The sequence below is a fragment of the Pyxicephalus adspersus genome, chromosome 6, assembly GCF_032062135.1.
Source record: "Pyxicephalus adspersus chromosome 6, UCB_Pads_2.0, whole genome shotgun sequence".
NCBI lineage: Eukaryota > Metazoa > Chordata > Amphibia > Anura > Pyxicephalidae > Pyxicephalus > Pyxicephalus adspersus.
The window spans coordinates 74,044,774-74,062,390 of NC_092863.1; the positions used below are offsets into that span (position 1 = coordinate 74,044,774).

The following is a 17,617-nucleotide window of genomic DNA, read 5'->3' on the forward strand; positions in this document are numbered from 1 at the left end:
ATGCTTACTTCTCAAATTCTTTATTACCTAGTGTTTGTAAGGTTTCCACCTGCCCAGAGAAGACAATATATATATATATATATAACAATATAATTTTCAAGAAACGATGGCGGCCATCTGGGTTGGCAGCCAAACTGGGTTTGGGCAAAGCAAGGGGTAAACCTAACTATTTACAGCTTAAAAGGTTCTGAGAAATCCATCTTTGCCATTATATGAACTGTAACAATGGAAAAATGCTGGGTGATGGCTAGATGTACCAGTTCTTTTCTCCTAATACTCAGTGTCCTGGGCAGACCAGGGGAATAAAGGGAAGATAAGTATGTGTTCTACAGGCCCCTACGAGCACCAGCCTCAATGGGCAAGTATACCCATATTATGGCAAACGAAAATCTTTCTCCAGGTCCAATGTCGTAGTTATATCTGGGCACCAAACTTTTGAGTCTCTTCTTTAAAGTGTTATTAAGAAAAAACAATTGTGAGCAGGCAGACACTTTATTTTAGAATGGAATTACTATGTCGTTTCTTCAAAACAAACGTACCTGTCTATTTGCTATCTTCTGTAAAATGTACACTGATCTGTGATGTGATCAACTTCAGCGTGCATGATTCACTTCGGCCTTGCCAAACAAGATGAAAAAAGATCAGGTGAAGAAGCAAGGGGAGCAAGGGTTTATGTGTTTACTTTTTTATTAGTAAATGTGTTGCTTAGGTATATAAATGCTTTTTCAGGGTAATTTCAATTAAATGTAAACTTTGCAACAGGCCAGGAAAATTTGCACTCATTGGAAACATCAAAAAGCCTTGCAAGTTGCAGTTGCATAGCCTTTTAATCCTAGGAAAGCTATTAGACCTATCCCTACCCTAGAGATTGCAGTTGCAAAATGAGTTATCATAAACAGGAAGAGGGCTTCCTCTTATAACAGATATGGAATTGTTTGGCATTTTTGATGCCGCTGTTTTGTTAGGATGTGTTGACTAGCTAGGGCGTTGTAGCTTGATGTACCTTCCCACTGGAAAATGAATAGGAACAATCAATTTGTTGTTTTAAAAAATGAAAAACAATTCATTTTTGTCCACATATCCTGACTTTATTTTTCTTTTTTTTAACAGGATCAGTAGAAGAAGAGTCTACAGACACAGGTAGGAAGATGATTTCCAATGTACCCCAATCTGACACTTGTAAAACAAAGCTATAATAAACAGAAAAATCTTTCAATCATATTTAAAGGGACTTGCTCTGCAACTTTTCTAGGTTTTTGAAGAAGGAAATGATGCTGATTGACCACAGATATCTGTCACATTCTAATGGCATATTTTTATATGCACCAATAAATAGTCGAGAGTTACTCATACCTTTCTTATATTCATCATATGAAATGCTTGTACAGTCATTGGGTCTAAAAAATGTTGTCATTTAGTCATTGGGACTAAAAAAAACAGGTAAAGCGATGATCTTCATAATGAACCAGTCATGTTCTAGCAAAAATTCTGTTTTTTATAGGTAATTTTCTTTTTGAGTATTCAAATTGAACCCAGTTTTACCTTTTTTAATAACATTCACTTTTCTTTCAGATCACAACATTAAATATATTATATTTATATTATTATGTATTATTATATTTTATTATTACAACTCCAACATTCTTTCTTATTTTAAACACTAAGGGGTCAATCTAATATTTTAGTTTAAATTATTGAATTAATACTTTTTTTTTTAAAAATATACTTTAAATTTTATAGTAAATCAACCCCAATGTGTTGCTCTTAAATAAGCCCTTTTTCTCATGCAGGATAAACAATAGGTTGCTTTAATAAATTCTTAAACGGTAGTATATGTTCACCTTTCCTTTGATTACCATCAGTTAGAAACCAAGCCATGATTTCTTAATAGCCGCAATGCAAAGATTTTTATGGATTGAGCACCTGATAAAAGCAAAACTCCTAAATACTGTACAGTTGTGTAGCACAATACCTACTAATGTAGTGTCAGGAGAGGAAAAAGTCTGTTGTTTCTTAGCTGCATTGCTTACTCATCTATGGACGCCTTTTTGGAGTTAAAGGACAACTAATTGAAATTTCCTAGCAGACTGCTATTATGAACGTAGGCGGAATGTCTGCAATAGACTTCATACTTGTCTGATATAAGCACACAATTTTATGTACTTCTCTGCAGGAAAATATTTTTTAGCAGTCCTAATGTAAATGCATTTATTAGATTTAGAATGCACTCACAAACAACATCAAGTCTCTTTGGCCAGTTTTTGTATTAAAGGATTTATTAAAGTGTAAGCTTACCTTCCAGTTGATAATCTTGATAGATACTGACCCATTATATATGCTTATATATTTTATTTTAAACATGATTGGTTATAGTTTTTCCATTTTAATTTATTTTAAATGGCTTTCTTATATACACTTATCTCTTGATGTCACTATGAATTGCATTGTGATGTCCTATGAATGACTGGCAATTGAGTATGTATGATTTTACCAATAGTTTTGTTTGTATACAGGGAAAAGTTTGGGTTTACAGATCATCAATGTCAATCAAAGTAAATTAGGTAAAGCAGAGTATGCAATGGTAAAATGTAGAAAAAAAAAACAAAATTACAGATCACTTCTCATTCTAATGAGGAACCAAACAGGACTTCCCGCTATTTCACTTATTATTTGAATTTGCTGTGGAACCTTTAGCTATTTGGATCAGGCATATGAAAAGTTTTGTCTGGGGAAGATATAAGAAAAGACACTGGGCCCTCCATTAACATTGCTTTTAAATCCTAGTTTACCAATAGGTGTATGAGTAAAGTGTATTAGTCTAAATCACTATTCTTCTAGTTAATCCATCTTCCTTCCATCTCAATCTCCTCCCTTAAAGCAAATTTCTGGACAGGCAATGTCCTTTTTAATTACAAGAAATTTAAGCTCCCTAAAACAATCTATTACCCATGTAGTTGAATATATTAAAGAGAAATTAATCCTCAAAGTCAATAGCAGTAGCGCTGAAGTTGACCAAGTAGTTCTCTCATGCAGCTCATTGTTGGGAGTTGGACCAAGATTAGTTGATATGGCGAGAAAACAGCCTTGGTAACATTCCTCCAGAAGGAGAACCCGAAGAGGAGTGTCCACCCCTGCCATTGTTAATACGCCCAATATCACAAGAACTAGAATTACCAATGGAAAATATAAACTCTTATCTTCATTGGGTGGAATCCATCAAATTTTAGATTTTCCCTTGCCTCCTGTTGGGATCACAATATTCACTAAAACGATAAAGTGATAAAGCTTTCAAATAGGGTTAGAAAGAGCTAATAAAAAACAATAGAACTTCAAACTCTTTTTCACTCTGTCCCAAATTTTTTGGAGCTCTGATAATTTTTTTGACTTTTTTTTCAGGCATACTCTAATATAGTTTTGGTATTGTAATAAATGTACAGATCTGTAGATTATCCATCAGGTGCAGCACTTATTGGCTCTTAGCTATTGTTTTGTCATTGTCCTAATGTCTGGTAAGAAGGAATGAGTGAAATCGCCCAATCCCATTCCACTTGATCTTTCCCCTTTTGCAACAATGCAAAAATTTTGGTAAAATACATGGGTTAATGTTCAAAGTAGGGTGCACAGCTTTAAAATTGTCCTTGAGTTTAGAGTGGTGATGTGTGAATTTGCCTGGGTTCAATTTGTTCAGGGAATGTTGCTTACAAAAAGCATGGCAGCTTGGGCACTGCCAACAATAGAACCATGGTCTTTTCTTGTCGCATTGAAAATGCACACAACATTTAATTAACATGCTTGCCATGTACAATTACAAATTTTATACAAAGAAGCCATGTTTTGAAAGCATTTTCACACATTGTAATATCACTTAAATCAACCTGATCTCTTCACACATTTGCCTATTAAATATTGAAAAGACTCTACTTTCATTTAAAGCACTCACATTTACCAATTCTCACAAAAATAACATCTTGTTGTTGATGTTGTTGTTGAAGAATCAAGTAAGTTACCTCATTCAGTTATAACAGTCATACTGAGATTATATTTGCCTGGGTGAACCAAGACACCAGACTTCACATATTAAACTGCTTATGTATAAATGTAATCAAGTTAATGATTCTTGTTTTTAGTATACAAGGACAGAGACAGGGTATTTTTAAATGCAGCAGTGTAGTAATAATCCGTATGGATATAGAATGTACAATGTTACAATTCACAATAGTACATGTATCAATTATACATAAAATGTTGGGACTTGATATTCAATGGAGTAAAGTGTGGATGCTAGACATTGATTCCTAGGTGCACATAAGCTGAATAGGAAAGGCAAGTAGATATCATGTCCCAATGTGTTTCGCCTTATATGGCTTCCTCAGGGGACTTGTATATTTGTATTTCAATATTGTGGTGCAATTGTTTGTTTGCTTGTCTTATATAATCAGGTTAAATGTCAATACATGGATTGTTTTTTGTATACAGTTGCACTTTGATGTCTACAAGTCCCCTGAGGAAGCCATATAGGGTGAAACGCATCGGGACATGATATCTACTTGCCGTTCCCATTCAGCTTATGTGCATCTAGCAATTATTGTCTAGCATCCACACTTTACTGCACTGAATATCAAGTGGCAACATTTTATGTATAATTGATACGTGTACTATTGTGAATTGTAACATTGTACATGCTATATCCATACGGATTATTAATACACTGCTGCATTTAAAAATACCCTGTCTTTGTCCTTCTCTTAGTTATAAATTTTACTGTACCCTCATCAGGGTATGCAGCAAACCACAGCTTAGAGGAGAGGAATTGGTGTTATGCACAACTTACACATTTAGTATACAAGGTACAGATTGCATCGTGTTCTAATGAATTAGGCATTTGTGGCTGCTAAAAAGGTTTTTCATTTAAAAGAACTGATTGAGAATGATTGTGTTTAGAGTTAGAGCAAAATGTTCTTTATGTTCCCTTTTTATGTTCTTCTGTGAGTATCTCATGGAACCCTTGTGGATTAATTGCAGTCAATTTAGCCATGCAACCAGAAAAAAGAATAATCTCGTCATATAGCTGCAAGCCTATTCCTGGCCCTATTTCATTCAGCAATGTATGACAGGCCAAAAATACACAAGCCAGCATATATTAAAAACATTAGTATGCTTTACGTTAAAAGCCATAATCCTTGCAAGAGCACAATGTACAGATTTTACTTATCCATGCTTAGTCAACAGAGAACAGCTTTGGAGCCATCCAAGGGTTTCCTAGCCATTTCATTCCTGCTAGTTGGCATTGATCCTTTTTGTCCTACATTGTGGTATTATCATGTAGTTGCTTTTTTACATTATTCTATAATTAGAGCTAAGCAGGTAAAAGTATCTTAGTTCAGATTGTACCTAAATTATTGACCTTTGGATGATGACACTTAAAAAATCCAAGGACGATCCTTAACATAAACAGATTTATCAGGGTTGCGAATTACCTTTCAAACTAGCAGATTCTTCAAATTGCCAAAATATACAACTGAGATACATATCTCATCTTTTCTATCTTTTTATAACTATATAATAAAGGAGCCTCCATATTTCTGACCCTGGATATCAGTGGAGGCGTGCATTAGCACCCTTTCCTTTTCTGTAGTGAAAATGTAAAAAAAACACATTAACGCCATACAACACACTCTCCCCAAACAAACCTTGACATCCTATTAGGTCATTTTTTTTTCCAATCAGGGTTCCTTTAGAGGCTGTTGGGAGTTCCTTGACTCTTAACAGATTTACCTGCCACTTATGATCTTTTTAGCTATCTGTAAGGCTGGCATCCTTACCAATGGCTAGTAATGTAAGAAGCATTCTTCTGACCATCACACTAATATACTGTGAGCTGTGAATACAGTAATTAATAGGAGGGGTTCCCTGAAGACCTAAAAGATATTTAAGGCGTCCTCGCGTCTTAAAATGTCAAGAAACACTGTACTCGGGAAAGTTCATGAGGTCTAGTACGGTACAAAGTGGGTGGAACACTCTCAGGCCCCCCATCCCCTCTTTCTGAAAACATGGGTTTCATGCCTGAATAAAGCCCGGTTTAAATTTAAGGGAAATAACACTCTTGTTTAATATAATAACTAATAAAACAAAACAATGAAACACAATGTACATTCTACAAGATATTTGGCATCCTATCATGATGTACATATTTACTTATTATTTATAATGATTATTTACAGTATGTCTTAAACTTGTCTTTAGCGTGGTGTTGTAAAACTAGATAATAGGCTTCCTATTAGTTCAGCTTTCTCTGTAAAGTGCTTAAAAATTGATTACAATTATTAGAATCTAAATGTAGTTTTATATCTGGATTGTTTGTAGAGCCATGCAATTATTTTGACCAACCTCAAGTCATGGACAGCTAAATCCTAGGATTAAATGACGATGTTTACTTTTCCTTTAAATGATCTTTATTGCCTTTTATCAAATATATCACCCTTGTATGACTTTTTAAAAACGTGTCACCTAGAAGCATTTGCTAGATTTATGTTTTCATTGCTCAGACAGCTCAAACTGAATCAGATAAAGTCATCTCTCCGTACAGTATATTTTACATCTGTTCTACGCATAGATATTGTCAGCTTGACCATGAGATGTTGTCCTTGAATTTCTGTTACCTAATACCCAAAGGAGGAATGTGTATAAAGCTGCTTTTTGCAATGTTTGATAACGTTTCACTAAATAATGCTTAAACTATGTGGCTCTGAAAAGATAAGACAAACTAACATGACCTGTATCTTGAAGGAGATATCTTGTGATAGATGACATAGGAATAAGAACCATGTCCCAATACTGATTGTGAACATTATATGATAAAGACTCATAAGAGTCCATGTTTCTAGGTTTTGGAATTTGGCAATAAATAATAGAGAATGATTAGTTCTAAGGTATATATGGAATAGATAAAAACCTGTGCCCCATGCAATACATTGCCAACAATAAACAAAAAGGCAATGTGCTATAAAAACATTGTTAGTATATAGGCCATATGCCATAAACAAAGTGGAGGAACACCAAGGAGGTCCATTTATAAAGCATTAAGAACAGAAAAAATGTTTATTTTTTTAGAAACCTGATTGCCACTTCCGGAATGCTTTATTTTTAAACGTGGGAAGAGGATTTGTTTTCTGATGATCAGACTTTTAAAAGCAGAGAACTGTAAGGCATCTAAGGTGGCAATTCCATACCCAATGGTAGTAAAAATTAGACAACGAAAATAATGTTTTGTCCCACGTGATTTCATGTAAATCAGTAGAAATACAAACATATCACAGCATGTTCAGGGAAATACCAATATCATTCTAGTATAGGTATAAATCCCAAGATCAGATCTCACCCAGGGCTCTCTCTGGATGGAGTTACATTTTCCATGTGTACCTTTACTACTAGATGACGCTGGACTTTGTAAAAATGAAGTCGGATATGGCAGCCCTGTATAAATGCATACTTAAATAAAAAGATCTGGATCCCCTGTGTGTAATCCAACTTCCAATTTGTCATAAGTCATATGAAGAAATGCATACAATAAACAGCAGGATTGACTAGATTCTACTTCAATAAACATGAGGGCATAATAAGATCTTGCATATCTATTAAACAATAAATGATATATATAGAATGTAGATATTTGTAACTTGTACATCCGTGTTTCCCAACCAGGGGTTGCTAGGGGTTCTTTGAACAATGACCAATTTGTACCTCTCAGGCCAGTTTAACTGACACAAATGACCTTCTTGGCTATCTGCTATCCAAATTAGGGCTCTGGAACATATTGTTTCTGCCAATACATTAACATATAAAGGGGTCAGGTGCAGAATCATAATGGATTTAGTTGTAACCATGATCACCTCAAATTGCATGAGTGTTTGCTTTACTTGTTCATAAACAAGCAGAATGAATTACTTTTTCGGTTTTGAATATCACTATTGTTTTCATATTAGATTCAAAAAGAAAATGTTTGTTTATGAAACAGGGAATCGGACATTCCTTCAAACATTCCCTGGTTTAAATCTTACAGGTTCACATGTTTCAATGGCAGTAATTGATTCCCACCAGGGAATGTTTGAGCAGATGTCCTGTTTAATAAATAGAGCCCATACATTTTTCTTATTAAATCCATAAAAAATGATTCTTTAAAAAAAGATATATATATATATTTTAATTATATTTTGACTATTATCAGGTTTCATGCAATATGTTTAGCCAACATATTAAAAAGATGGGTCTATAAAGCGATAGCTGTGAGAAAACTGGTAGCATATGTTGGGATTGGGAAAACTGCAAACTATTTATTAGTAAATGTTTCACATCTTAAACATTTTGGGAAAACAACAAGAAATGAAATAGCTAAATGGTATTGAAAATGTGTACATTTACAGGGCAATATAGCTTTCTTCATGATTATGGAAAAAAAATGGTATAGTTGGTTACAATAGCATCTGCAGCAGTATCATAGCAATCTTGTAAACATTCACTTTAAAACATGACTTGCAAAAGAAATTGGTATATTATGTGGATTGCATAAATGGATAAAAAGGAAAGAATGTTGTTACTGAGATTGACCACATATATTGTGCTAAGACAGGAGTTTACCAACATCTGAATACATTATAGATTGCATATAAATGCGATTGCATTTATCAGCTTTAAAAGCTCCTGTGCAGTGTTTAAATTCTGAGACTGTGGATAACAAATGGGAATTAACTGATTTATCAAACACCACTCATGGATTCACTGTAACAACATGCTTGACTGTAAATTAACCTGCTCGGCCATTACACTGGACTCAGTCCCCGAGGACTAATTCTTTTCTGGCTTTCTGCAGTCCTGCTATGTCATTAATCAGAGCAAAGCAATCTACGGCCTAATGCGTTGAGCAGCGTGCACGTGCGAATATGATAATCTATAAGTAATTTGTATTTGTCAGAAAAAAAAACATCAAAATAAATTTGCCTGGTCTCTTAAGAATGCAAAGGTTTTGAACAGCCAATGTTACATAAAACCTCCCTTCACTCACACGACAAGTAAAATGTTTTAAACTCATTTATCTAAATATATGTCATTGGAATGGGTGACAATGAATAATGAGAACCAATGACTTTAATGTTTAAGTGTGGAAAAAGGGGATTTATCAAACTCCTATGTTTACTTTAATTGTACTGAGCTGAAAATAAATAAAACATGCTCTACAGTATAGGTATGTTTTGAATAATTATTTGAGTAAAATGGGGTGGTACTGTAGTCTCACATGGTTGCGAAACTGGGCCTGATGTAGTAAAGCTCTCCAGGACTGGAGAAAATAGATTATCACAAGAGAACTTTTTGCTATTTGCTATTAGATGGCAATTGTTTTCAGTTCTGGACCATATCCATTCCAGGTTTGCTGAATCATCCAGTTTCACCATTGATAGTCTATCTTCTCCAGTCTTAGGGGGATTTGATAAATCGGGCCCACTGAGTTAATCTAATTATATAGTGCCTAGGCCAATTAAGTGGAAGGCCAATTTGTGTTTACTACAATTAGCCATTGTGTATATGACTCTAGTAGGGAGTTTGTAGTCCAGCTCTTGCCACAACTGTATTAATTCCCACTCTTTACACCTAGCTATTCTTTTTTTTTCTGTGCCCAGAAGAAAGTAGACAGAGAAAAAAGGACTGCTTATATTTAATGTGGTCACACTGCAGATGGTCTTTCTCTGTTAATAAATTGCCATGCCACATTCCTATTTCTGTGGATGGAGCCAAGTTGGTGGAGGCAGGACCTCCAGAAGAAGTGTCCACCAATGACAACAGTGAGCAGCATAGCACTAACTTCACCCATTCCCTACCAAATCTTGTGAAACTAGCAGTCCCTTATATATCTCATTATATATATGTAGATGATTTACACATTTCTCAGATATATTAAAACATCTGTATTTAATATTTATTTACAGTAGTCCAAATTTCACTTTAGGAGAAATTTCTTATCTTTACTTTTTAACTTTTTGAGGCAAAACTGAAATATTGACAAGAATCCTTGTCTTCAAAGGGGCTTCTAGAGGAAATATACACTGGGAACTGTGTAGAGGGCAAATTGCTAGTCCTTCTGTTGTATACAGGTGGTCTTCCTTCTCTTTATTTAGAGATCGCCATCTTGGTAGGTTCTGCATCTTCATGGCACAGCCTTCAGCAAGAACAGTAAGCATTGCAATAGAAAAATCAAATCTCAATTGTCTTAGATTCACACTGCAGATATACACGGTGGTGATTTTTGCTTGGCATTAGTAAAATGGTTACAGGGTCTTTGGGTCCCTTTAAAGTTACTTTAGCATGAGTTTCTGTCCTAGAACCATTTGCACTGCAAGTGAGTGAACCAATTTTAAATGAGGTTTTGTAGATGGTCTGGTTAGAAAAGTATGCAATGATAACCTGATACACTCACAATACAGTGCATCTTATTCCTAATAAGGACTATACTATTTTTGCCACTAGAACAGTAATGTAGTCCATTTTAGGGAAAAGATCTAGTGATGTGTCAGCATATTTCTAATGCTGTGGCAATAAAAAAAAAAAAAAAAAACACATGAACTATAATTAGTTCCCTGACGTAGTGACTATAGAACTTTCTGATGCACAAAATGCAGAAGTGGACTAATATGGGGTCCCGTGAACCCCCTTGCCATTTCTTTTCTGAGATGAAAAACATTGCTGGTTAAGCATATACTTAGAAAGAGGTTATCTTACAGTTATTAGGCACATAAAAAGCACCGTAAAACCATCAGAGTTGATAATACACATTTACTGCATTCTCTAATGCATTGCTATAACATTTGAAGGTGTTTATCTGTGTATCATCACATTTATTTTGTGCTTGCCTTGTGGGTTTTTTATGCTTTTTCCCAGGGTCAAAGCATAAGAAAAATTAAAAAGAAACATTTCAGTTACAGTTCAATTTTTCTCTTGTTTTCCTTTTAACAAAAAGGTCTATATTAATAGAGTAAAAACATGAGCTAATATGAACACTACTGCATATTGTATAACACTAGGGCGGTTAGACAACACTGAATCATCTGATATGAGGCTATAGTTCATCCCAGAAACATTGGGCCTGATTTATTAAAGCTCTCCAAGGCTGGGGAGGATACATGTATATCAGCGAACCTGAGTGATCAGCATACCTGGAATGGATCTGGTCCAGGAATTAAAACATTTGCTAGCAAATAGCAGATGACTTTGAAAAAATTCATTGCAGGTTTGCTAGATCACCCAGCATCACTGATGAAAGTGTATCCTTTCCAGCCTTGGAGAGCTTTATTAAATCAGGTCCAATGTATGAAGCCTACTAGGTCTGCCAGAGATTATATAAAATGTTGGCTAGTGGATTATATCTAATTCAGTGCTGTATGTTTACCAGTATATATACAGGTATATATAGAAAATATAGTGTGTGTGTGATTGCTTTTAATTGAAAATAGCAATTTTGCAACAGGAAAAAAAAGACTAATACACTCATATGATGAATCTTTTTAATAAGCCAAAGCTAAAGGTCATGTTTTAATAACTAGCAATCAGCACCCTTAAGAGCTTCTAATTTATGTTGAAATAATATTAATATCTCCCCCTCCTTTCCCACCTATAAAATGGAAACTTTTGTACAAATGAGTTCCATTTCTCCTAGAAGTGAAATGATTATTTTTATCAGAATATTTATCATTGTAATTTGACAGGTAATATGATTAAATTCCCTACACCTCTGTCTATTATTTTATATTAAAATATACACCTATGACAATTAGTTTTAATTATTCAAAATCTAACAGAGAAATATATTGACCTGAACTCAAATAACCCGAGTGTAAAATAAAGTTTGTGTGGCTATTAAACTGACACATTTTATAAAGCTGTCTTGCAGAGCATCTAATAGGAAATTGTGAAAAGCAGTTAACTATCAAACATATTACATTAAAGCCCAACCTTCTGGAGTCATAATGAAGCCTCTAAACTAGAAAAATCTGCAATAATATTTGTTTACACTTTATTTATGCCCATATACATCAATGGCATGGAAAATATACAGAGAGGCTCTTTGTAGTCGGGGAAAGTAACAGACTGTATCATTGCTTTTTCACATTTGATAGGAACATGGTGATTAATTTAATATACTAGGGTTTATATCAGAGCACGGTAGCTACACATGGCCGGATAAAAGTTGGCAATGTGACGGTTTCCAGGATTGCTGTGTAGGTGTTTGTTAATGAGCCCTTCTGATGGTTGGCCACTCCATGCTGGCTTTGTGCTGACTTTCGGGACAGAAAATGCTGCGAAATTCTCTTCTTATATCTGACAGATGTAGGAAGAAATAAAGTTTATTTTGCTACCTATTCATATGCATGTGATGTTAGGAATGTTTATATTATTTATGTTAGGTATATATCAACTAAGTGTGTATATCTAAAGATATTTATAAACTACCTTTTAAATTGTCAACTGTAAATTGACTGTTAAAATTGAGGACGGACTTCTATAAATCATAAAATCAACATGTAAAGCTCTGGAACATCCAGATGGCTTTTTACAAACTTGAAACCAGCAGCATTTTGTTGGCCGTTTAAGTCTCCTTTATGGTTACATTCCATAATATCACTCTTGTTTAGTGTTTTTCCTGACAGGCAGGGAGGCATGCATTGAATGGAGAGGCTGCATGACCCTGCGAAGAATCAGTTCCCAGTTTAAATCTATGAGGATTTGGTACGGGTGGAAGTCGTAGCTGGTTGGAAAACAAGGGGGTGAGGTGCTAGGAAGAGCCGCAGGAGGGTTGCTGGGAATTAATTCTGGAAAATTCTGAAGAGTGATGTTGTCCCACTTCCTTCTGTTTTTTGTAAATTTTTCTTTTTGGTGAGGGTAGCTATTCTCATTTGCTGCAGCACCTTAGTAGTTTGGGGGATCTTTAGGGGTTACTGTAATTTTGTAGATGGCTACATAAATGTAAGAGGGCCTATTTAACACCATTTGGTGTCTGTTTTACTGGGGCTCAGTCCCTTGATTCAAGCTGTGTTTGAGATGGTAAGTTGCGGCTGGGAAAAGGGGTGGAATTTTAGTGATGCCTCTTTAGGCTAGCAGACACCAAGGACCCCTCTATCAATTTTGAAGATTATATTAATAGTTTATCTGACTGTTTGATGGTTGGTAAATAAAGGCGGCTGTGGTCATTTCAAATCCATGTTGAGCAGGCAGAGTGTATTTCATATGGATCATACTCTATATCTGAAGACTAGTTTTTAGTTTTGGAGCACACTATGGGCCTGATTTGTTGGTTTCAGTAAACCTGATCTAGATCTGCTGAATCACCCAGGTTCACTGTTGATAGTCTATCTTCTTCAGTCTTGAAGAGCTTTCCTAAATTAGTTCCTATGTCTAAATGGAGCAATGTGGCTTTACGTGTGCTTGAAAATGTATGCTGCAAAATCTTTAGTTTTATCACAAGATAATGAAGTAGGTTATTTTATTTTTAGTTATATTTAGTAGCTTTTGTATACTGTCATGCTCACTATTTCTAGTGTTATATCATTATATAGTGGCTGCCATTCTTGCATGTGTATATATATATTCTGCTCATGTAAATGTGCTGATTGGCTTTTTTAGCTAGTGCTTAATTTATTTTACTGGGATATAGTTTTCTATGCCCGGCTTGCACTTTGACCCAGCAGGCTGAATCATTATTTCTCAAATATCCTTCTGTATTTCCAGTTATTTTGATGTGAAGCTCTGGTTGGCGGCTGAACTCGGATATAGTACATCCCTGCCTCTCCTTTCATCTCCAGCAGCTTGCAACAGAGTTATCACTTTTACCTTCAATTTTTTTCTTCCTGGCTTCTCTTTTCATTTCTCTGTGTGGGAAATTATTTTCACATGGGCAAGCAATTAGAAAGGTGACGCTTTTATTTCATAAAGTAACTCTCAGGTGAAATTAAAAAAAAAAGTAATGAAAGGAAGCTCATCTGACATGCTGATGTCTTAAATATCAGTTCTAATCTGTCATGGATAAGATCATATGTATCATTCACTAACAAATACGGACACTTTAATACAAGTACATCTGCATGCTTTATCTTGATGCACACTGCATGAACACTTTCATAGACTTCTTTATGTATAATAAATCACTTGTTCATTATTACTTATTTATCTCCTGCATTTATAAAGTGCCTGTATATTCTATGATGCTTACAGGTTACATAGCACTATTCATATCAGTCTGTGCAGCAAAGTAACCTAGAACCTAATTCCTTACAACATTCATACACAAATACTTAGGAAAAGCAGTTATCTTCACAGCACACCCTTGGGCGGAAACTATATGACCCCAAAGAAGCAGACATGCAATGTGAATGCAAACAGTGTCACTAATGGAAATTGTACAAGGATTCCAGCTCTTCAGGACAAAAGAGAAAACCAATAGGATATTATGTGCCAGCGACAGACCACTATATGCCACCTAGTCTGTGCATCACTCTTGGAAAGCAAATGTTAGGGTGGGGGGTAGTCTACTATGGGGAGATGCAGGCAGCTGACATACCTTGAAGTGATGGATCCTGAAGATTTTAATGCTGCGTTTAGAGAATGAAGATTGGCTGCACTGGGGGCTTTACTACCAAGTATATGTGTATGTACTATACAGGTTTTTAATATATTAACAGTGTCTCTCTAAGTAGGCACAGTCACTAAATGCTAATGGACAGGTTAGTAATTGATTGATTTGTAATTAGCAGTGAACTTTAGGATAGTAAGATGTTTTACTGTATAAATCTGCCTACCTGGAACACTCTTGGATGGTGTGTGCAGAGGTGTTCAGGGTTTCCTTGGGTAGATTGAACTCAAAGAAGAGCGTATTTGCTTTGTAAAGGGGTGCTGCTCTATGCTGCTGTTTATAAATGGAAAATGCATTGACCTCTTGCATTAGCTCTATATATTTTATACCTCTAAAGTACATATTAAATACACTGCTCTATCGAGTTTAATGAACTGTTCAGGCTGAATCATGAGGCTTTGATTTGTCTCCTTCAGATGGGAACTAAAGCAGGTACATGATAATCAAACAGACAGTTTGATAACACGCCCTACAGCCTTCATGGTGGCCAGACATTCATTCACAGCTGTTCAACAAGCTTTCACACATTGTTCTATAAATTTGCACAGTGCTGAGGCCAACTCTTCTAGAATTTGGATTACCCAGGGTAACTGAAACTCATTTTATCAGGGTTTGGATTACCCAGGGTGACGAACTCATTTTATTAGGGTTTGGGTTACTCAGGGTAACAAACTCATTTTATTAGGGTTCGGATTACCCAGGATGACAAACTCATTTTATTAGGGTTTGGATTACCCAGGGTAACAAACTCATTTTATCCGGGTTTGGATTACTCAGGGTAACTGAAGCCCATTCAATCTTGATTTGGGCTACTTACCCAGGAGGCAGTGTTGGGGTCAAATAACCTCACATGTACCCATACATCCTTGTTATTTTTGTTCTTAGCTTTTATTTGCAAGTTTTATGCAGGGGTCATGGGGGCCAAGAGATAAACAATCCTTGAAATAATGTTAGATTGTACGAAACTTGGGTTAACCGACATTTGTTTGTGTTAAATAGGTTTTGCATTACTATACGGGTCTACAGGGAGTTTAAGTGCATTTACAATATTTTTATAGTGAACATTGCTGCCTAATATATGCAACACCCAAGTACCTATGGTTTATACTAGCACGATGAGTTGACATTTTACACACAATTTTAATGCTGGGGAACAGTCAGTATAAGATACACCCATGTCTTGGATCCAAGCTGAAGTTTTACAATTAATAAATAGGAGATTTTACCTGCATGATCCATTTTTCCTTCAAAGAACTGTAAACGGCAAATAATTTTGTTTCTTGAGAGAAATGGCGGAGAAAGTAACTGTTTTGGATTACCAAGAACCATAATTCTGTGTTCACAATTCATTTACCCTGGAAACCCCATTGCAAACGCCGGTACCTCTCTTACATTTCCTCGTTGTCAACATTATATAGAAACACAATGTTGCTGAGAGGTTCATTACCATTCCATTCCAATCCACTTCATTATAAATTCAGTGAATTTGATATTTATTACATATATTTGCATTTATTAAATATTAACTTGCTACAGTCCATAGCATGAGAATAGATAGAACTATTCAGTAAGAAGAATAGCCCCTTAGAGTTCTGTGGAAATGTAACAATGAGAAAGTGACACTGTGCCTGTTCCTTCAGTGAAAATCCTTGACAGTGCTAATACCTTTAAAAGTTCTGCTTTGTTCAGTATTTAATGGAACATAAGTATAAAGTATTTGCTGCCTTTTGTGAGACAAAGTATTACCGTCATATGTGAGAGACTCCCTTCCACTGATGAGGGTCACAGAGGCTTGTAGAGCAATAAAACCGTAACACAGAAATTAAATAAAGGCTAATCAGACAGGTATTCAGACAGTAAAAAGGCCATATCATTAACCCTGTGTCTGGTAAATCACCTTGTAATCAAGGCTAGTAGCGGAAGCTAGAGGGACCTGACTCAGGCAATTTTCCCAAACACTGACAGTACATTTTAACAATAGATAGATCAGGTTAATTTATTATCATATTATCATTGAATTATATCTTTCTTTTAAATATAATAACTACAAAATGCATTCAAATCAAATGTGTTTTGTAGCCAATATATTTAAACATTTAAAAAATTGACCTAGGCTCTATGGTTTAATTCAGGGACATTGTACATAATTAGCAGATTTAGGTCCTAGGTTCATATCCCTCGTGGGGCATTTTCTGCATGGAGCATCTTTTTTGTGGTATAATCTTGGGTGTGTAATTCTGATATAATAAACATATAAATCTGTTTAAAATGCTTCTGCTAAATAGGATACACCAAACATGCCGAATGTTCTGGTTGGGTTTGCTTTGCTGCTAAAGGAATAAAGGGATTTGCCCTGACGTTTTCCACACATAACACCCAAAAATGAGAAGAATGGGTTTACTAAGGCAAGAAAGCTAAGTCATTAGAGAAAACATCCCAGAGGTTCCATTACTTTCATATTTACGTGCATAACAATGGCCCTGGTTTATGAAAGCTCTCCAAGACTGCAGATGATAGACTATCATGGGGGAAGCTGGGTGATCCAGCAAACCAGATCCAGTTCAGGTTTCCTGGACCACCTAGGTTCTCCCATGATATTCTATCTTCTCCAGTTTCAAAGAGCTTTAATAAACCAGACCCAAAGTGTTTCTGTGTGTTCTGGTGCATTGGCAACCCATTAAGTTGATTGGACTTGTGCTACAGCCTTAATGCTACAAATAGTAATTGGCAATGGGTGGCATACCATACTAATACAAAGCACAGGAACTTGGAGCTGTGAATGGGCCCTTTGGTATGAATGGAGAGTGAACAAGGCATAGGACTACATTGTATTTCTGGCAGGATCAGGATATATACAGTTAACATTCAAAAATTTGGCAACCTCCGGACCTGAGGAGTGCCAAATTTTTGAAAGTTATACTTACCTCCACACACAGGCCAGCCTTC

The 17,617-nt window shown here is 35.5% G+C and overlaps 1 protein-coding gene across 1 annotated transcript in view; it reads left to right on the plus strand.

Annotated features, from left to right (window-relative positions):
- EDIL3 (EGF like repeats and discoidin domains 3) overlaps positions 1–17,617 on the plus strand; it is a gene marked incomplete in the record, with an annotated part of 336,704 nt that overhangs the window by 108,171 nt on the left and 210,916 nt on the right. The window contains 1 exon segment of the mRNA XM_072416185.1: positions 1,111–1,140. Within this exon segment, the coding sequence (XP_072272286.1) occupies positions 1,111–1,140 (30 nt within the window).